The sequence below is a fragment of the Rhipicephalus microplus genome, chromosome 3, assembly GCF_043290135.1.
Source record: "Rhipicephalus microplus isolate Deutch F79 chromosome 3, USDA_Rmic, whole genome shotgun sequence".
Taxonomy (NCBI): domain Eukaryota; kingdom Metazoa; phylum Arthropoda; class Arachnida; order Ixodida; family Ixodidae; genus Rhipicephalus; species Rhipicephalus microplus.
The window spans coordinates 60,421,564-60,443,332 of NC_134702.1; the positions used below are offsets into that span (position 1 = coordinate 60,421,564).

At 44.7% G+C, this 21,769-nt stretch overlaps 1 protein-coding gene across 1 annotated transcript; it reads left to right on the forward strand.

The window, feature by feature from the left end:
• The first annotated feature begins 7,625 nt into the window (after window positions 1–7,625).
• Window positions 7,626–21,381, forward strand: LOC142802812 (uncharacterized). Its single transcript, XM_075887859.1, has 9 exons — window positions 7,626–7,696; window positions 8,030–8,195; window positions 8,980–9,152; window positions 9,507–9,577; window positions 13,013–13,491; window positions 15,100–15,223; window positions 16,203–16,345; window positions 17,547–17,894; window positions 21,124–21,381. Exons 1-9 carry the CDS (start codon window positions 7,626–7,628, stop codon window positions 21,379–21,381), a joined length of 1,833 nt encoding a protein of 610 aa, XP_075743974.1.
• The last annotated feature ends 388 nt before the right edge of the window (window positions 21,382–21,769 follow it).

The window sequence follows — 21,769 nt, forward strand, 5'->3', positions numbered from 1 at the left end:
AAAACGCGTCATATTTACTATGAAGTTGGATATTCACACTTGTTTTCAAGCTAGCCTTACTGAAAAAAAAAACTAAGGGGGTGTCGATTTCAAGCACAATTGTCCTGGTAATCTCGCTTTAGGCTGAAATTCGAGGAGTGCTAGTTAACTCTTCTCTCGTCGAATACGCTTCGAAATGTCTACCCAGATGTAATAGAACCAGAAAAATAAGTGCACGTATAAATATAGTTTCGTGTGCTTTTCACTTTTTTGGTGTCAACTTCCCTTTCACGCTGCCATTTCATTCACTAACACGAAAAGAAGCATTTGAAAAGTAATAACACAAGCTCTGGGAATGCCAATTTTGAGCGTTTTTAACAATAGTTTGTTTCAGAAATATTACTAGAGCGATTCGCACAACTCTCTTTCAATCATTACCAGTTTCTCCCGCATTGTGTGAAACAAATTATTAATCATTATTAAAGAAACGACACCTTCACGTGCGGGATAGTCTGTTTTCTCGAGGCAGAAGAAGAATAAGCCGCTCTTGTGCCTGCACGCACCGTGTCGCAGCGTCGCTTCTTGAACAAGATCGGGCACCGTCTAGCCTGGCCGGTTTTCGTCCAGGTCCTCGAATTTCAGACGCCAGCAGTATACGCCTTCTCCCCTTCGCGGACGGAGTCCCCACAAGACAAGCGCCATGGTAGCCGGTGGTGGACCATCCGACAAGGCCAGTACGTTCCATATCATTAGTACAATGTGCTTCCCACAGAGGGTGGCAATAATTGCGTGGCCCATAGGCGTGGGAAGTAGAAACCTTGATTCACCATATACGGAATGTTCAGCCTAGAAAATATATATTCTTGCAAGCTGAGAGCGTCGTGCATTAGGCCTAGCGGGAATAGGCTTAAGGAGACCCCCGAGTAGTGACCGTAAGCAATCAGCGCCGTAGGGCATAGAAGGAGGCGCAAAGGTGGAGCTAGTCAACAAGAATTCATAAAGACAGGCATCCATACAAGGCCACAAGCGTCTTATTTTCTCCTCTTGCGTACGGTTATGCATGCCTATATTCTTTTCCGCCTTAGTGCGCGTGCACTTGGCTTTAGGTACCGTCGTTGACGAAGTCATTCTCTTGGAGGTTTTAAATTTATTTAAAACTTATTTGTATTACGACTGATTCACTGGTGTGTTATCGTGACAGATCTGTTAGAGCATGGTTAATGTTTTTAAATATATGATTACTGCGTTTAAATGGGCCTCCTGGATACGCATATAAAGTATAGCAGTTGGGTGGTAGTCTTTGGGCTCTGGCATGGACCCAAGAGAAGCAGCGATATTAATCTGAAATTTCTACGAGTGTTATGTTTCCATAAGAGATTTTAACAAGAACAGACTTAACGCTGAGCGCCTTGCTCAGCACAAATGCCTACCTAAAGAAAGGGTATCAGTAGAAGGGGGGATGAGTAGAAGGTTCGTGAAAGACAAATCAAATTTTGTTTGCTGTTGTTAGTTTTTACGTAACAACAGCTGCAATACTTCATTTTTCATGTGGACGGAATACATTAGACACGCTAACTAAAATAAACACATCATTCACTGAATACCAAGCTTACGAAGTAGCACAAGTTCCTTAATGTATTAAGGTACCTGCGTTCTCAGCCTAACCTGCAGCATGCGGAGCACGTCACTTTTTCAGCGGCATAGTGAGTGAATGACCAGAGCTAATAACTATTCAAAGCTTTCCAGTTTTTAACATTGAGAAATGTGTTTACACACATGTCGGGAAGTCTTTGGGTCGTCTTATACGGCCAAGTGATGGTAACATCTCGATAAATGAGTTGTAAAATATGGTTCCGTATCTTTATTATGAGCTCAGAGCATGTGCTTTTTCGCCTCTTTCGTGTAATCTGCACACTCGTCGGAATTAGTTTCGTATTGTGGTGCTCTTGCTTCCGCGTCCTTTGTGTTCAGGCTAAAGATAAAAAAATAATTTTGCGCGAAAAACTTTGGTCAGTGGTCGACCTGCGTGTTTTAACTTCATTGTGTTTTCGTCCCGTCCAAACGAAAAAAGAAATGTACCAATGTATGGCTTCTTTCTTAGGCATTAAAATCAGCAAAAATATAATAATTCTGTCTCTGTGTGTGTATGCTCAGTCTTTGTTTGCACTTCAGTACCATTATAAAGAGTGACTTCAATTAACAGAAATAAAATTTTAAAAAAAACGCCAGGCCTTTGGCCAACGCACAGGACAGTCACAGCGAAAGCTGGAGAAGAAACCTTTTAGAGCATATATATTCTAAACACTCTTTGGGGTACTAAAAGCACAATGCTGGGTACACACCACGCCATAAATAATCATAAATTTTGTGTAGGAGGCCAGTATTCATTATGCAGTCCTTCGCCATTCTTTGGAGGAGAGTCGTAATCACTAAACACATGTTAGGTATTTCGTGTAAATATTTTATGCAGTGGCTGATGACGATGAAGAATTATGCCTGAAGGGAGTATGTGCCACTGTTCATAAGTGATCAAGAACAAGTTTTCTAATGGGTTGGAGCATCGGACGACCCACTCGTTACGCGATTCGCATTGGTTGACGCCTGGCTGTTCCTTTGATGTGCTCAAACGCTTTGTCACTCATAATAATATGATTATTCTCCCAACATCAAGCCTGCCTAAGGCCAGCTTAGGGACGATTCCCAAGCACTGGCGTGGCCCAGTGGTAGAGTACTAGGCTGGCACGCAGTGGGCCCGTAAATGAATTTCATTATGTCATTAGTGTTTTTTACTGATTTTTTGTTTGTTTCGATACTGGTTACAGACACCGGCGGCGGCGGACAGCTACGGCGCCGCGCGTGACCTTTCTTCTGATTTAGTAACAGCTTTCGCTGTAAAATTGATTTTGGTTCTATTCAAATAGGCGTATGCACCTAACCTGAGAAACTAGAGGAATGAGGCCCACAAGTGGCACAAGAAAGATCTTTTAATTCACTCTGTCAAATAATCAGGCAAGACAATTACCCTGTCAGGTCTCGGTGCCGAGAAGAAAGGTGCAATGATCGCAAATAGCTTGGGAGAAATTATTTTTCATGATTTCTTATCTGTGAGGGAAATTCACGCTATCTACCAAAAGATCGGAAGCACATCCGGGAACGGAAAAGGGTATATATGGAGGGAGTAAATATAGAAACCTGCAGGCATAATATGTCATCAGCTCACGCAGTGAAGAATAGGTTGCATATCGTTGGACAGGCCCTCGTATTGCAAGAGAGGTAATATAAGGCCGACAGATACGATAATGACGATGACGATTCGGCATGTTTTTGATCGCAACTTGCCACAGTAAGCAAAAGGGGGCCGCTCTAGGCCTCGTTCAAATTATGAAGTTTTGAAGTAAACGTTTTTAATGAATGTGAATGGGCTGTAATGTCATGCTTTTCATATTGCAGGCTTGGAGAAGCGAAAGGCATCGGCGAAGATGCTCGTGTCGCTTTACCCCAGAGTAAGGAACTTTGTTCGCGAAAATGCTTGTATCTTTTCCTTACAGGCTAAGCACCTAATTTCACCACTCACTGGTACTTTGACACCATAAATACGAGCATATTGCATAATAGAGAGCGAAACTGTAATTTATTACCAAAATTCAGGTGTCTCAAAACTTGTATGCATGAATGGGATTGTATCTGATTTCGGAGAAGACTAGGCCCACGTTAAGAACAATAGTCTCATGTATCTCATAGTTATCCTTCGATATCTCTGCAAGAAGACACAGGTGATCACGTTAATTTATTAGCACCTCTCCTCCCCCCCCCCTTGCAACCATTTGGTGACCGTAAACCAAACAAAAACGTGCCAAAATTCGACAAATTATTTTTCGCTCGATTTCTAGAGCTTTTTTTTTCTGAATAAAATTACCCTTCTTTCATTTCAGCAGCGTTCCTTCATTTCACTAATCATGTAAAGAAATTACTTGAAGGTGTGTTCACCGTACAACAATCAAAAATCGCTGTGAAATGAAAGCAGAGTCACACATAGCCTCTATTGGACAAGTGTAATCTTCTATCACCAAGAAACACACGTACGACGAGAATAGTCTTGATAGGTTGCATGCCAGACCAGCTTTTGTTGATGAGCGTAGTCGGTACCAGACATAGCTTACGAAATCTTACGTCAGCTTTACTCGTCAACGATATACCCTAAAGAGTTAACCTCCTGTCCAAGTCGTAGTTCTGATACAAGACAGCAAAAAGATTGGACGTTGTAAATGGGGGGGGGGGGGGGCAGAAAACTACGTGGATGAGCTGAAGCTATAGAATACACGATTAAAAACAAGCTACACAAATGTGACATTTTGTATTTACTCTGTGCTGGTACGTACAAAAGAGATAATGTCAAGTGGTGTAGAGCGGACAACTATATAGTGCGATTCTCCACCTTATATTTGCAAAAATCGGCAAAAGGTGCATTGGCAGAAATGTGAGCTTCCGGTAAATAAAAAAAGAAGAAAAAGAAAGGGATTCATACATTTCTTACCGTAGCAATAAGTGCCGCATAAACACAAAAAAATACGAGTGGCACGAAGAGAATATTGAATGCAGATTTCTATTCCAACGTTTGTCATTCTGTTCAACATTTTTGCGCCTTCTAGATTTATTGATGGCAGCGCACATTTTGGTAGCACGCTGAGCAAGCCAGCAAGCATAATCAATCCTAGAGTTACGAGTTCAGCTACGAGTCAATAATTTCAACAAAAAAAAAACGCTATCGTCATGCATATAAAAACATTACACCGAATTGCGCACCTTTGTGCCATTAAACAATAATACACTTCCACAAAAAATATATCTCGATGTATACCATACCTCCTGCACGAATAAGTGATTCATTCACTGATATAGCTCGTGTACTCCCTACTAACGAATAAAAATGTGCTCACGTACGCGAAAGTTCTTGTTCCTAAATAAAAATTTGAGATGCCAATAAGGAATGTATATTTTGGTATATTCTCGTATATGCAATCCGTGCTTAGGTACAGCCCAAGAGCGTACTGTGATATCGGCGCACGCTTCTGTTGACATGCAATTTTCCGAAATGTTTCCTCTTAACATGTCCCTACCCGGCAAACAGCAGTGCAAAGGTTTCCTTAGCTATACGTACTCACAGTTTGAAAATAAGCAACTTTTAACGCAGTGCTCTGCGCTCGTTTACAGATTCCAAAGACGGCCACCGTGCTGTTGGAGTTCTTCATCAAGCGCGAGAGCAAGGTTTCGCTGATGCGCGTTCCACTGTCGCACTTCTGCCAGGAAGAGGTAGTACTCCACGCGCAGGAGTGCCTGCTCAAGCTCAACAAACAGGTCATCACGTACCAGGACATCCGCGATATGGTCGAGAATCTGGTCGGTCTTCATAACCTGGTAAAAAGCTGAAGCTCTTGAAAGTGATACACCGATGAATTGCGACGCTGCTTCATCGTTATGGATCACCACAAAAAATGGATAGCGAAAGTGATTGATAAACAGGCAACTTGAAAATCTGAGATTCAAGAAAGGTCACGTAACTTTTATAAGAGCGAAAAACCCGTCCTAGAGCTATAGCGCTGCCAGTACAGAAAAATACATACATACATACATACATACATACATACATACATACATACATACATACATACATACATACATACATACATACATACATACATACATACATACATACATACATACATACATACATACATACATACATACATACATACATACATCAAGATTTCTTGATTCGGTTATGGTGCACTGCAGCTGAGGGTATAGACATAATATGAGAATCGGGTTCTCCCAATAGTAATACGCTGACTAGACGTGTCAAGGTATATGTGGAAGACAACGATAATTATCATGGACATTTTTTTCCTTATGCAGTGTATAAAGAAAAATACGGAAGTTGCGAAAGAACTCGGCAACACCATACGCAAGCTGATTATCATCGTGTGCGAGGTTGCGACATCTCTGGAAAAGATTGCCGAGGTCCCCACCACAGACTGGATGGCCATCGGTGAAGCTATTGTCAACAAGCTTGAGCGGGTACGCATTTGTGGTATTGTAACTACAATTATCGCATATTCTTTTGCGCAATTTAGTATGGGGAATTTCGGCTAGAAAAGTCGCGAGTGCTGTTAGAAGTATCGTCAGGGAGAGCGTACGAATGAAATTAAATGAAGCTTGACCTTATTCCCGATTGACCTACATATCTGCTAAATATGCCAGCTAAAGATAGACCACCAGTTGCGACACGTCATGAAATGAAGTGATGTTATTAAACATGAGACATACCATAAGAAAACAAAACGAGACCAATGTCGGCTGTCTTCTCGAATGCCCTGCCTATGTTTGCATGCTCTGCCACTCCACGTGGCAGTTGCCAGCTCGCTCTTTTTCTTTTATAGACGATTGTGTTTCTTGGGGACCTTCGACGCAATAATTTTGGTCTGTTTGTCTGTCTGTCTGTCTGTTTGTCCACTCTGACCGGCATCGGGTACTTGAAACGGCCAACCCCATCCGCAGCGACCACCTATGTTGCTCAAGGTTGAGCATTCATGCTTGTGCAATTATCAATTAAAAATCATATATTGCGCATGTCTGGGGCACCATAACAAAACACATATATTTTGCATATGCATTTCTCACTATGAAACGCATACATAGGTATTTTTAAGGACCGTAGGGCTTATCACGCTGCGCTTACCATGCAACGCCTGTACGAAACGGGGAGTGTTTCCAACGCTTTGATAAGACGAGATGGTGGTGGCACCTACCCGTAGCCTCGAGTTCTACACGTTATCACCTATGAGAAGGGCGCGCACGGCAATACGCTTTGTTTTACATAAGAAACTCCCAGATAGCACTCATGTCTCACGTGCGACGTGACTTGATGCGCTCGTTCGCCTCCGCTGCACGCTCGAGGCACTCTAACGCAGCGCCTCCGGAATACCATTCACCGATTTTCCTGCACAGAACATAAAATAAATGTTTTGTTCACTCTCTCCACACGCAAAACTATCGTCTTTCGACATTCGCGGATAACATGCAGATAGGGGGCCAATGTTTTACTCTGTGTCCTTGCGTATAGCTCATAAATGCAACAATTTATTGCTGTAATTTGGCTTGGAGGGAATTATGTAGATGACCAAACATGCAAAATAAGTGAATTTGATTTTGTTTCCTTTGTATGCCAAGCCTGTGCAACTTCAGATTGGAATTGTGGTTGGTTAGTAGCGTGTCATTATTTAGATTCACTGCTATGGTTTTGTTGTTTATTCTGCAGATGAATCCACCTAAACCACTTCCATTCTCTGCTTTTATTCCACGGATGCGCGAGTTCAAGAACATGAAGATGCTTGGCGCTGGCGGTTTTGGGTAGGTGTGCATGCACAACTGTCACATTTTCGTTTTATTACCTTAAATCTGTGAACACATTATAGGTGTACGCGCTAAGTTCAATTTTTCAAACTGCGAGAAGCAAATGCTAAAAATTATTCACCTAGATTGAAGGAGAAGTTCCGTTGTAGTCATAGAATACCGTCAAAGCTTCAGAACATATTACTCCTCTGTAACCCTAATTTCATTTGTTCCAATTGTCAATAGGGTAGGTAATAATGGGAAAGAAGACAACCAGCCCGTACCAGAACAAGTTTTTGACAACTGAGCTTTTTTGTCTGGGAAATTGGTAAGAATTTTCTTGTGGCTTAATACTACAAGCAGGTGGTTGTTTTTCTCTTTCTTAACCCTACCACCACCTCCTCGATAAGGATTGAAAACACATTTACTGTGCTCATGATGGTAAGTAGTCCAGCTGAATTACTGAGTGTAGGTGTTTTTTCGATAGTCATTTGTTTTACGCCGATCAACTTTAGAAGTTATATATAACGTTGACGGTAATATGTTCTCGCGCTCTTGGAACCGTTGGTTCTTTTTTGCATTTTCGCCCTCGTGCTTCAATAAATTATTGCTATGTTGAAGTCCAGAACGTACACAAGCACCGAGCTCTTACTACTTGTAGTGCCGTGTACCTGGCCAACTACCGACCTGCAAACTTCGTGGTGACGGTGAAGCTCGTTAACATGGACCGATTCAGCCGTCACAAGCAGGCCGCTATGGACAAGGTTGTCGCATCGGTCATCAGAAACCCGTTTCTCGTCAAATACTACTGCTGTTTCTGTGTCAAGGTGAGTGTCGACGGCCGCCTAACTCTTCATTATATTTCTGCAATGATGCAGGAAATGTTGCAGCATAACTTTTGTTCGGGCTGTCTGGTTCGTGCTGTGATTTTTGATGAGCAGCGTAATGAACAGAGTGCACCCAATCTGTGTGCTTGTGCATTTTTGTTCATATTTTTTGCACTGCTCTTTAAAGTTCACAGAGTGCACAAAGGACTCGCCCCCTCGAAATTTTATAGATGTATACCTTATGTACCTTACGTAACAGACTAATTGATGTAATGCACATTACATAACTCAGTAGATTAATCTAGTGTACACGTCACGTGCTTTATGTAATGTATCCTGTAGAAAGTTATAACCAGTATAAGCCCAAAAGGACATATATTTTTAGCACAAATACCAAAAATCAGAACGTAACAGCATAAATTTGAACTTTTTCTCAGTTTAATGAGAGATTTATTTTCCAACCTACAGTTGAAGTACATCAGTTAGTTTTCAAGTATTTCATTCCATTTGCGCGTTGCTGGAAAGACGTTTTGCCATGACGGCAGCTCCCAAAACAATTATTGAGCAGCTTTGGTAGGGCTTTTGCGGCACCTCTGCAAACACAAGCTTTCAATGGAAATGCTTAGCAACCCGCATTACCATTGCTGCTAGGGATGTCCTCCTTCCCCTAAAAAGTAATGGCTGCCCAGCTTCTCTTCAAAGCACGTTTTCTTTTCGTTCTCGATCAGATATGTCTTCACTTCAGTCGCAATTTTATCTGAGTATCAATATTGCGTCGGGACAGGAGGCGTACGTGACCGTCATGGAGTACATCGCTGGCCTGGATCTGATGCGGGTGGTAACAAAAGAGGAGTACTTGGACATCGATTCGTCGCGCATCATCATGGCACAACTGATTCTCGCGATGGAGCACATGCACTTACGCGGGTTTCTCCACCGGGATATCAAGGTGTCCAAGTGAGTGGCCGACCGGATTCGCAGGCCGTATAGGATGGCCCCCGTGATTGGCTCCAGCAGTACGGCGTGCGGCTGGAGCTCATCACGAAGGAATATTCTACAATCTCGCACCTCAGTTAGGCTGGTGTGCTTTTAATGTCATCCTCTCACGCTACATGGGAACCGTGATGTGATGCACAAATTCTAATTACGATCAATGTTTGGAAATATTCAAATCGCTGTTGTAGACCAGATTTTTGTATGCAAATGCAATGCGGTATTTTACTTCCTGCGGAGCAACGTTCCTGCTTATAATGTAACAGCCATGCCAAACAGCTCTAATTTAGGGCTTGGTGAAACACTCATCTTTTCCAGCATGCTTATATTGCCTGGCGGTCGTGTGAAAGTCATCGACTTCGACACAGTTAAGGTCTGCAATGGTCACTGTAAGTGCAATATGTTTTTATTTATTGCATGAATACTTTATGAAATGATTGTATTCTCACATTAGCTGATTGTGTGCTTAGGTTGAAGAGCGCTTCGTAAAACTCAATACATGTTCTAATTTCTTTTTCTTGGACGTTCTTACTCGGTAACTACTCCATTATCAATCCTCACTAGTACGAAGCACTAGCGACATCTATCTGAAGCTTCCTACTTAGTCCTCATGGCGTAGGGATCCTGTATATTTACAATACCTGACTGTCACGGTCACAATGTATGCAACTGCGACTGTGTAGCAGCACTCCTGGTTGAGTCGGTTCGTAATGAAGTGTTAGCTGTAAGCTGCATGCGGCGAAAAACGGGAATGGAAATAGACAGCAGCGTCTACAGTCGACATGTCATCTTTTTCATCAGTATGTTGTTAGCGCTTATTCATTTACTTGTAAGTGTTGAAAATTTGCCGAGACGCATTTTACAATTATTTTGCTTATTTGCATAAGCCAGCAACGATACTGGCACGAAATGCTAAAAAAGCTGTCACCTATATTTGTTGTCCCAAAGGGCCAGTCAACAGGCTCCGACATTTTTCCACCCCCCCCCCCCCCCCAAAAAAAAAGCTCGCGCATCTTTCCTAAAGGTTAATTCACACGAGGGAACAGAGGAGGAATTTTCCCAGCGGACGGCGCACTAAGTAACGTGCGCGTCATCATAATGTGCCAATAAAAGTTTATCCAATCCAATCCAATCATAATGTGCCGTCCTCGCCTAATCCGGCCTTCTCCGCTCGCGGCATGGATGGAAATGTGTCGCCGCTATTTCGATCCCTCCGTTTGACGGTCGTCTGCTCTCGATCGAGAGGATTCAGCGTCAAATCTGTCAACATTGGTCGGATTGGCATGGCGAGAAAGCAGGCAGCCATCTTAAAAAAAAATGGCCCCGTATCTGCATGTAATTGCAAATGTCGTCCAAAGACGATAGTGCTGCGGGTGGAGATAGTGAACAAAACATTTATTTGATGTTATGCGCAAGAAAAATGGTGAATTGTATTCCGGAGGTGCTGCGTTAGTGCCTCGAGCGTGCAGCGGAGGCGAACGAGCCAATCAGGTCACGTCACACGTGAGACATGAGCACCATCTGGAAGTTTTTTTTTTTTTAACAAAGTGCGTGGTTTTGAGACGGGCGTGTGCTGAGACGGGTGTGCGCGCCCGTCTCAGAGGGGATAAGGTGTAGAACGCAAGGCGACGGGTAGGTGCCACCACCATGTCGTCTTACCAAAGAGTTAGACACACTCGCTCCTTCGTGCAAGCGTTGTAGGGTCAGAGCAGCGTAATAAACGCTACGGTCCTTAGAATTATGTGTGCCTTTTCTAGTGAATGGTGCACATGCAGAATACATACGTGTTGTTGGGGTGCCTCAGATATGCGCAATAATTGCTTCTTAAGTGACAATCGCACACGTATGAACGCTGAATCTTGAGAAACATTGGTGGGCGCTGCGGATGGGGTCAGCCGTTCGGGGTATCGGCTGGTGCTGTTTAGAATACCAAATTCGCGGTAAGGATGGACAAACAGACCAATGTACAGACAGACAGACTGAAGTTTTTGCGTTGAAGGTCCCCAAGGAAGGCCATCGCCTTTAAAACCACGTGTTTTAGTTTTGCGGCGACGATTGAATGTGTTTCGCATGACAGAGCAAGAGGCGAGTGGTTTTTGGTCGCTTAAGCACGCTGCATAAGCATAGGAGTCGAGAGTATGCACGAAAATTTCGCGAGCGCAGCGCCGGCTGTGTGCATGCGACATCTCCACTGCTGCGCCGGTTTAAGCTAATCACGTGACTATTCGGTCCGCGGAGCAGCGGGACTTTTTCCTCGCGTGTGAATCTAGCTTATGTGTGACCAACGTCCTTCCACGAACAGTGACGTCACCTCGGCGATCTGCGACGTGACGCAGCTTGTCGATTGGTGTAAAGCGGGTCTCCGCAAACACTAATGAATTCAACATCGACAATCGCCGAGCTGACATCACTGCGCGTGGAAGGAGGTTCGTCAGGCATACGAAAGATGCGCGAATTTGTTTGGACTGTGTGAAAAACGCCCAAGCTTGTTGACTGGCCCTTTAACGAGTTATCGATCTTCACAATGAAGTGTTCTTGCTTGGCCTTCACTGGCTTCAATACAGCCTAATTGATGTAGTGAACAATATAGCAATGAGAACGTTTTTCGCGCTCGAGATAAGTTAACCTGGCAGTCCTGTAGATGTTTCGGCAGTTTAAGGTTATCGGTATTACGGACTGTCGCTAAGAGCATGTGTGCTCCATCCATTAAATTGCTTCACATCTACGATGTCTTGGTACACGAGACGAATTCACTCGCAGTGTATACTTTTGTATAATATCGCAGTCGCCAAGCGACTCCTGAGAGGCTACTTTCGGAGAACCCCTTTCGAGTTTCACGATGGCGAGTCGGCCGGCACCATACCATACATGGCTCCTGAAATTCTGAAAAGAAGACCGTACGGTACGTGCCACACACTAACACGAACAAATATTTTCAATGTGTGGCAATGAATATTCATTAGAACGTCACGAACTGCGTTATTACTTAGCAATTCGCTGCCTTTCTAATATTAGAGGAGCACGACTTCGGTTTTTGCGTAGTGCCGAATATGCACAACAACTGGCACTTCATGCTTGCGTGTTCGACAAGTAGCTTCCTCCTGAGAGCTTTCGTTGACAGAAGGGTGTGTAACAGCTGCCTGTTACGCCCCGGCGTTGAACTGTGGGACATGAATGGGGAGACTTAGAAAGAGGGTTCAACTTAATGAATGAAGCGTGACAGGTGTAACCTTAACAAACGGGTAGGTCATCAAAATCCCAGAGAACATTACTGCTAACCATTCAGAGTAACAGATTAAAATGCGAAAGCAGTCAAGGGCACAAAGGAGAGGCAGGCATTTATATAGGCAGGTGAGATTATTAAGTTTGCGGAAATAACATGGCCGCGGCAATCACAAAACCGTAGTGGAGGGCTCCGGAGCCTTCCACTATAGCGTCTTTTCAAATCATATCATGGTTTCAGGACTTTAACCTTCCCAAATGATTTTTAATAGTAAAATTGAAACGCGGGAGAGGTCTTCAGTCTGGCCCCGCCGCGGTGGTATAGTGGCTAAGGTAATCGGCTGCTGACCCGCAGGTCGCGGGCTCGAATCCCGGCTGCGGCGGCTGCATTTCCCATGGAAGCGAAAATGTTGTAGGCCCGTGTGCTAAGATTTGGGTGCACATTTTCGGAGCCCTCCACTACGGCACCTCTCATAATATGGTGGTATTGGGACGTTGAACCCACATACCAATCAGGTCTTCAGTCTGCAGTGGGATGAACATGGGCTCCACCATTGTGATATTGAATCGTAGAAGGCGCCCCTGCACTGTATTTCGCGCAGGCCGTGCTGCCGACTGGTGGTCCTCCGGTATCGTCATGTACAAGCTCATGACGGGCCGGGTGCCATTCCGAGGCAAGTCGAAGCAGCTTCTTCGCGAGCGCATCATCACGTCGCCGCTGAAATGGCCGAGGGCCGAAGAGCACCCACACTCGGCGATCACGCCAGCTAAGGACATGACTTACCGGCTGCTCAAGAAAAATCCCGTGGAACGGCTCGGCTCGCGAAACTACAGTGACTTGAAGACGCACCCCTTCTTCGATCAGTTCGACTGGAAGATGCTGTTTGCCAAAACCGAGTTGTGCGACATAGCGAGCATCGCCGAACTCATGAACAGTGACGCCGAGAAAGAAGGCAAGGCGGGTGACCCCGAGGACAAGCGCAAGCATCAGCTGTTGGAGGAGATGACCGACGTCAACCCGGAAAGCCAGAAACCGCTGCTCTGCTACGCTTCGCCTAGTTTCAAGAAACTCATGCTCAAGGTACGTTCGCATTTCTTAGTGCTAGCGAGCAAGAGATATTGAACAGCATCTTGTAATCAAGGTGAAAGTCTTAGATGCCTCCTAAAATGTAACTACTGTTGGCGCAACAAGAGCGATGGAAAAGTCACATGTTCAAAGATTGCTGTTTCGTGACGTCGACATGTGACGCCACCATAGCGCCACATGTAGATGAGCGGCAATATTATATCATCATAACGACACTACGATTCATATAATGACGTCATCAGAAAAATCAATGCGTGGTCGAAGGAGGGTCGATCGCTGAGGCAGTAGAAAAAATGAAGTTGAGTGAGTGAGTGAAACAACTTTATTGACGATCCGGCATAAAGGGGGAAGGGGTAGGGGGATTAAAGCGAGACACTAGCGTGCTCGGACGTCCCGGAGCAGCAACCTACTCGCGTCAAACCCGTGGGGGCACCGCTTTCGGCTGCTGGCGTTCCAATATGCTAAGCACGTGCTGGACAACGTCTCTTTGGTTGCCTGGCTCTCGGCTGATGATTTTGCTGCTTATGGCAGTGGGCATTACTTCTTGGTTGCCCGGCGGTGGCGCACAGTTCCAAAGGAGGTGTCTCTGGGTGGCTCGCGCCTTCTTGCAGTGTTGACATACATCAGTGGCATGCATCAGATGAAGTTGAGAAAACTTTAACGGGCTAGACTGAGAAAGGGTAGAGGAATTACTATTATGGAAATCTATTTTGCATCTGTTAAGATTCTTTCCGCCTTCCACTGATCTTAGAATGCCTATTTCACTCTAAGATTTCGTGTAACATCTCACTGTCATATGCGCAAAAGCCTGAAGTTAACATTTTAAGTTTATAAATAATAAACCTATAGTACTAGAACGAGCCAGTTCTATGAAGTAACAAAGTAAATTATGTCTAAGTTTTACACGACACAATCATGATATGATTGTAATACATAGGTAATGCTAAACATCAGCTTGGTTGGAATTTTTCATGGTGGGTTAAAATGATAGTATGCGGGCACTTTCTTGAATTCTGACAACTTCGAAAATTCTGGCGTGGTAGCCGCATATCACACTTGAATCCACAAGTGTTCTACCACAATACATTTGCCACCAATGGACAATGACAGGTCATTGTGAAGCTGACTGCATTCATTTATTCTGGAAGCTATACATTCTTAGACAAGAATGCAAGCCGAAGACTGGGTTTTTATTCCCTTCTCCGACGAAGAACATACACGCAGGTACAGAACATCTGGACAGACGAAAAATATGGTTCTCATACGAGCGTTGCACAGTTATGATGGCTGCTCAGTAGAAGCACGCAAGCGAAAACTGTTGAATATAATTGTGGTTGGGCGACAATATGACATATTAATTGAGCAGTGTATGTGTTCTTCATGCACCGTTGCCGAATTAGTGCTATTTTTTTAAGTGCATGATATCGTAATAACAAGGCCAAATTGTGGCATTGCAAAAAAAAAAAATAAAATTTTGGAGGGCCTAATACTTGACTACCACGCAGAATAAATACCAAAGTCTGAAGCCTGCGCGATCCCCTATTTTTCTTCTCCGCATCATTCAAAATTCTGTCGCTCAATCACAACGCTGATTCCATCCAGGTAAAGTCGACCAAGGCGTTCAAGGTGTCCGATTCCTTCATGGAGACCAGTGCGCAGAGTTCCACCGTCATCGACTATCAAGGGAACTCTCCGATGTCCATTAGCAAAACTGCAGCTCTGAGCAGTAAGTCGAAGTAAGACACTCTGCCATAGCCACTTGGGTAATGCAACTGATTTTTCGCTCCCTTCGAAGAGCTTTTCTTTTGGTTTACACTTTTAAAATAACACCTCCCGCCATTTTCCTAAGGCTGTTGCGAAGACTTCTTCCCCATATGTTTAGTGGAGGAATGTTCTCTCTTTATGGTAACGTCGGTGCCTAAATATAGTGGTGAAATACAAGCTAGAAAGCACAGGTATGCGTTAAAACGAAGCGGTGCTCAGGATTCAAAGTGGTGACGGTCTGCGCATACAATTTTCATGCTACAGTCTTTAGTTATGCGAGGCGATGACAGATTCAATAAGAATTGTGGAGAAACAAAATTCAATATTCTGAAAAATTGTCAGTAAGTGATAACTCGAGAGTAGAGCCTCGTGCCCGCAATTGTGTTGATGCGAAAAAATGACTTGGCTTCACACTATGTGTGGCAATATGATGCCGAAATCAACGGCACCATTATTAATAGAAATGAGCGCCCTAACTTGATTTAGCACTGTAACTTGGCTCGTACTTCACTCGTCTGCCCCGCCGTGGTGGTCTAGTGATTAAGGTACTTGGCTGCTGACCCGCAGATCGCGGGATTGAATCCCGGCTGCGGCGGCTGCATTCCCGATGGAGGCGGAAATGTTGTAGGCCCGTGTGCTCAGATTTGGGTGCACGTGAAAGAACCCCAGGTGGTCCAAATTTCCGGAGCCCTCCACTACGGCGTCTCTCATAATCATATGGTGGTTTTGGGACGTTATACCTCACATGTAAATCATAAAATCACTCTTCTGTGACACATAACTGCATGAGACAACAGTATATTCGTGTAGATAGCTTGGGTGTAAGTTTAGGACTCCTCATCTGGCACAAACAATTCAGCTCGCATCGTTCCCGCTCTGCTACGGCCGCGTCTGACATCGCCGTGCCCAATGAGGGTCTTGAACGTGTGCTCTTTCCGTAGCAGGTGCTGACGCTAAAGAAACCACCGCTGCCGATAAGGTGGATCTCATGCTCTACCGGAAGAAGAAGTACCTGAAGTTCTGGAGCTTCGGTTTCTCGCTACAACGCATCAAGGGAGAAGAAGCGAACTTCACCTACATAGATGTGAGTCTCGGCGGCGTACCAAAGGTGCCCTGCGACACTTTTTGAGCATGCATGGCCAAAAAAGTGGTCTTGATCAATAGTCGGGGCTACCGGGACCACACAAGCCAGACGTTATAGCGTGGCACGTGGCACAAAGTTAACAAATATGTATCAAAGTCAGCTAGAAATCACTCCCTCTTCACTCTACAAGTGTTATCGTTTACCAATATGTATGCGCCATGCACCAAACCCTGGCGGTTCGCTGATTTGATCGTCGAGGGCATCGTTTTTTTGGCCGCCGCTAAATGCGGCCTCGTGTCCGCGCGCGCACTCGCGAACTCGCTGAGCTGCGCGTCGTTCAAAGAAAAAAAAAACTCTCAATGTCACGAACCACTCAGACGCTGTGACGAATCATCTTGCCCCTTTGTTATATCCTTTCCTGCGTATTTTTTTTTGCGCGCTCACTGGCATGAGGAGAGAGGAAGTGGTGCAAACTAGTGTCTACTACCTGTATCTCCACTCGACCTTGAAGAATTTTAAAATTTTTGCTCCATGTCATGGGTAAAGCATTGTGCACTACTATTGATGCTATTTTTTATATCTAAGAAAATTGTCGTAGCGCCTCTTTAAGGGAGCGTGTGTGTGTGGCGGGGAGGGTCAGGCGTTGATTAGTTTGCGAACCTATAAACCACGACACCGGTCTGATAAATTCATTGACAGATTCGACAAAGACAATTCAAAGGTGCACAGCATCTTTATTTTTTTTTCAATCATTGTAAATAGGCAACTCCCCCTCGTTATGCGATGTTTCTGCATATAACATGGCGTTTCATTCCCTCTGGAATAGGAAGCAATGCAAGGTTTCTGCATGTCACCAAGTTCAGTACTGCTTCCGTGTATGGTCCGCCTTTGAACAAGAAATTGTCATGTGGTGACGTCAGATATGTGAAGATCGCGACATGACTACGTCGAAAATCTATAGGATATGTGACTCCACGACGTCATAAAGTGACATTGTCATATGTCGTGATTTATTGCATTCTTCGTGTGGACGCTGATACCGCCGACGACCAATGTTAAAGGTCTGACCACACCTAGCCACCGCAGCACGCGAGCGCCTGGCTTTTGATACGTGCTGCAATAGTTACGTCTGTTCAGACATTAAGCATTTCACCTATTTTGCTTTAGTAATGGCTGGAATTCTTTCTACACCGGCCTTTAGTCGGTGACCAAGGGCTCGCCTGCCGACATGTCCAAGGTGTTGCCACTGGATTTCCTCTTGCAAGTGAACGGCATCGCGGTATTGGACGCACCATTGCCTCGCATCAAAAAGATGATCAGCAGCGCCGGTGACCAGATGGTGCTGTCGGTGATGTCTTCGAGTCCGTACCGGCTGCTTGTGAGCCGCCGAGACATGCTGAGCACCATGCGTGGCATACCGCTCGAGTCCGCCGTCGTCAAGGCCACCAAGTTGACCTGCATTGGCACTAAGCCGTATGGCATCGGCCTGCTCGACGTTGACGTCGCGGACGACAAACTGAAGCAGTCGTCTAAGTGCTTCTTGCTGCTGGTGAGATTCAGTGGTTACATATCGCATCGAATATGGTTTGGTGTCGTTGCGCTCACTGGGTATGTGTTGAAGTATCTTTGCGCTTTATTGAAGTAAGCAACGCTGTGCTATGCCATATTTAAGCACAACGGTACTTCAACGCCTATTTTATTAGAATTCGAGAAATGTATAACCCAAGCCAGGTGGTATATTCAGTGAACCCAGGACTATGTGTTGCGAAGCGCCAAACACATACCTACACCACAAGTGTAGCTAGTTGGGCTAGTTGGCCACGAATTTGTAAATTGGGAATACGGCACCAAATAAGACGAATCGCAAGCAAAGGGACAATGAGGATGTGTCTTTAGTCCGTGCTCGTGCTTCGAGTTCCTTCATTTGTGCTGCGTCTTCTCCTTCTTATGTAATTGCAAAAGCCCCGTCGCGAAGGCACTCCGCTGCTGACCAGCAGGTCGCGGGATCGAATCCTGGCTGCGGCGACTGCATTTCCGATGGAGGCGGAAATGTTGTAGGCCCGTGTGCTCAGATTTGGGTACACGTTAAAGAACGCCAGGTGGTTGAAATTTCCGGAGCCCTCCACTACGGCGTCTCCCATAATCATATGGTGGTTTTGGAACGTTAAATCCCACATATCACCGAAATCAATTATATACTTGGAAAAGACGATATATCATGGCAGGAATAGCAGTGACGTTGTGAGGCTAAAGCTGGTCGTTTAATATAACGCTTCCGCATGGTAGCCGGCAATTGTGGAGTATATAAGCGATAAGGCAAGGGAGACAGATATAACCAGTATTCCTTTGCGTGCTTCTCCTTAACGCTGATTCTACGTGCTATAACCACCTCGTGTAATGATGTACCTCTAGCCCTGATTCATAACTTTTGAACGCAATGCATGAACTATAGTGTGATTGCAGCGAGAGCTCTCTATTGAGAAAGGCGTTCACCGAAAAATTTCCGTGGTCCGCTTCAAGCTCAATTACTTCATAACACGCCACGCACTAGTATAGGAAAGAATTGAAACTGCAATCTCTCTGAGAGAATACTTTTTCCTCGACTCAATGTTAGGTGTGGAGCACTTTAAGCTTTCGTCGCAGTGTGTCGTGCATGTCATGGTCAATCACAAAAACGTTTTTGAGTAAAAGTCGAGGGATCGACCTTTCTATCAAATGATATAGCTTCACAAATCGATTGCCACGTACGAAAATTCTCGAAAATGTCTGCGCAGTTGTGCCGCCTTTTTTTTTTTGTGCCGCGCAGTTGTGCCGACTTTTAGCCAACCCATTGTTTGCGAGGTACTCAGCGTTCAGGGAACGAATGTTGCTGGAATTGGGAGCAGATAAAACACAAAAAGCGAGAGAGAAGCGGGACGGTAATGCCATACAGTAATATTCTAATTTCCTAAAGGAATCTAATGATATTATCGTGCTTTTAAGTATTCTTTCTGCGTGGCATTGCGATATTTGCTTAAGCCAAATCCGCAATACCAAAGCCAGAGGTCAAGAGGTCATGCACGTTCGCGCTTCCAGCGAATGCATTCACTGTCGTTCTTCAGGACAGGGATTAAGCGTTATGAAAGCGTAAACACACATCGATGGAGCGAGTGTGGTCGAACATAATGGCTTTTTTGGTGTTATACTTGCCAAAGCCAGCGAGAAACACAGCTCTCACGGGCGCGTTTGTATTAGGTTACTTTTTTTACAGTCGTCGTGACTTTTTGTGGGAGGATTCTGCATGCACCGATGGGGCTGCAGCTGCAATGACTTTTTTTTTCGTCTATCATTAACAAATGAGCTCGCAAGTGCAAGTTCGGTGGAGAAAGGCAAATTCATGACGTGTTACATTGTAATGCACGTTCACTCCTGTGAGTTAACTGGTTCTGATTTTCTGTTTTGCATGTGATTACCGCATTTTAGAGATAGATGGCTGAGTGTAAAAACAAACGAAAACAAAAAAGGTCTAGTGGCTAAGGTACTCGGCTGCTGACCCGAAGGTCGCGGGATTGAATCCCGGCTGCGGCGGAAGCATTTCTGATGGAGGCTGAAATGTTTTAGGCCCGTGTGCTCAGATTTGGGTGCACGTTAAAGAACCCCAGGTGGTCGAAATTTCGGGAGCCCTCCACTACTGCGTCTCTCATAATCATTTGCTGGTTTTAGGATGTTAAATTTCACATATCAATCAATCAATCGAATGTAAAAACAACTTGAGTGTTGTCACAACGTAAGGAATTATTGGTAATAGAAAATTACCTGTAGCGCTCTGGGGTTCATTGTCTGTTACAATCTTCTCATGGCCTTTTCAGAGGGAGCCTGACTGATTAACCTAATGGATCAGGCTTAATCTTTTAACCACCCCATTTCTACGACGCTGTTTTCATGGGTTGCTTGTACCCACTTATAATAAAGATATATTGATAAATAATTTGACATAATTGAACCACTGTAAGTGCTCTCATGCGAATATCACCAACTAGGGTTGACGAAGTCTTGGCTAATTGACAACTAATGTTCGGAAATTTGCAGAATTCATCAGTTTTGATAGTGACAAATCAATGTTAGTCATTGTTGAGAAAGTAATGAAAATACTTTACTTTTTTTGCGGTAAGAACGCAGCTCTGGAGAAACTTGAATATCGCAGAAAGACTTGTGCTCAGACTTGTGCTCAGGCTGTCTATGGGTTTTCTCTGAGTTATTGCAGGCTACAGCTAGCCAGTTGTTATACCAACATTGTCGTCATTCAATCTCAGAGGTATTGAGTTACATGCCGAATACACAATAGTGCTTCGCAGGTGTTTGCTTCTTCGAAATGGCAAGTTTTCTTATATACATGCCTAATGATGCTTGGGGGTGACAGCCATCTTCTCTTATTAACAATGTATTGCACCGACCACCTACGCCCACAAGTTTCCCGAAAGCTTTCAGTACCCAGCGTGGCTCTGAATTGCCTCCGAGATTAAAGGAATTGGGAGCTTTTTGTGACCACGTAGCTTTACTAGTGCCTCTGTGATCGTCCCTCCATTGAACAAAAAGAGATGCCTTATGAGGCTGTTATCATGTGACCCTATGTTATGTGGCATCGTAGTGGCATGATTATTAAGACACATATAGACATGTAACGCCGTGGTTGTGATGATGGCTTTTGGCCTACTACTGTTCACGCCGGTGGTCACTTCCAGCATACCACAGGGCATCTAAAGCTGCCGCCGTTATAAAGGAGTCCCCTTCACTTACAGTACGCCGACGTGATCAGTGCCAACAAGAAGATGGTCTTTCCGGGCGACGTGCTCTTCGAGATCGACGGCACACCGCTGGACGGCTTGTCGCGGTCAAACGTCGATCAGCTCCTGAGCTCCGGCAAGCCCGAGATAACGCTGTCGGTGGTCCCTCTGTCGCCCATGCGGAAGAGGCGGTTCCTGATCTCGAAGATGCACGAGACGGGAATGAGTGACACGAACGTCGCGTCGAAGTCTACGGCAGCTGAAATAGACTGATTTTTCGTGCGCTGTGACAAACTGGCCTGTCGCAGATTTATGACGCTTCAATCAATGCGCTCGGTCGAAAGAGCTTCGGAACGCTTATTTAGCGTTGTCTGAGCGCAAGCGTCTGTGCATGACGCGTTTTGGTATTTTAGCAGCATTGCGCCTTTGTACCGTTGTTTTATACGATTTGTTGAGAATACCTTTTGTGAATAGTTTCCAGCTTTAGCGAAACGTTATATCTGATTTTAATTATTACAGTTTATTGAGCGAAAGTTTGTATGTGTGAACGTTATTAACGAAAAATTGTTCTGATTACGTGAGTGAGCGCTCAACTCATGAATGCGGCGAGCACAGTGGGATGAAGTTTTGGATGAAGAGTAGCGCCGTTGTGACGATGTTT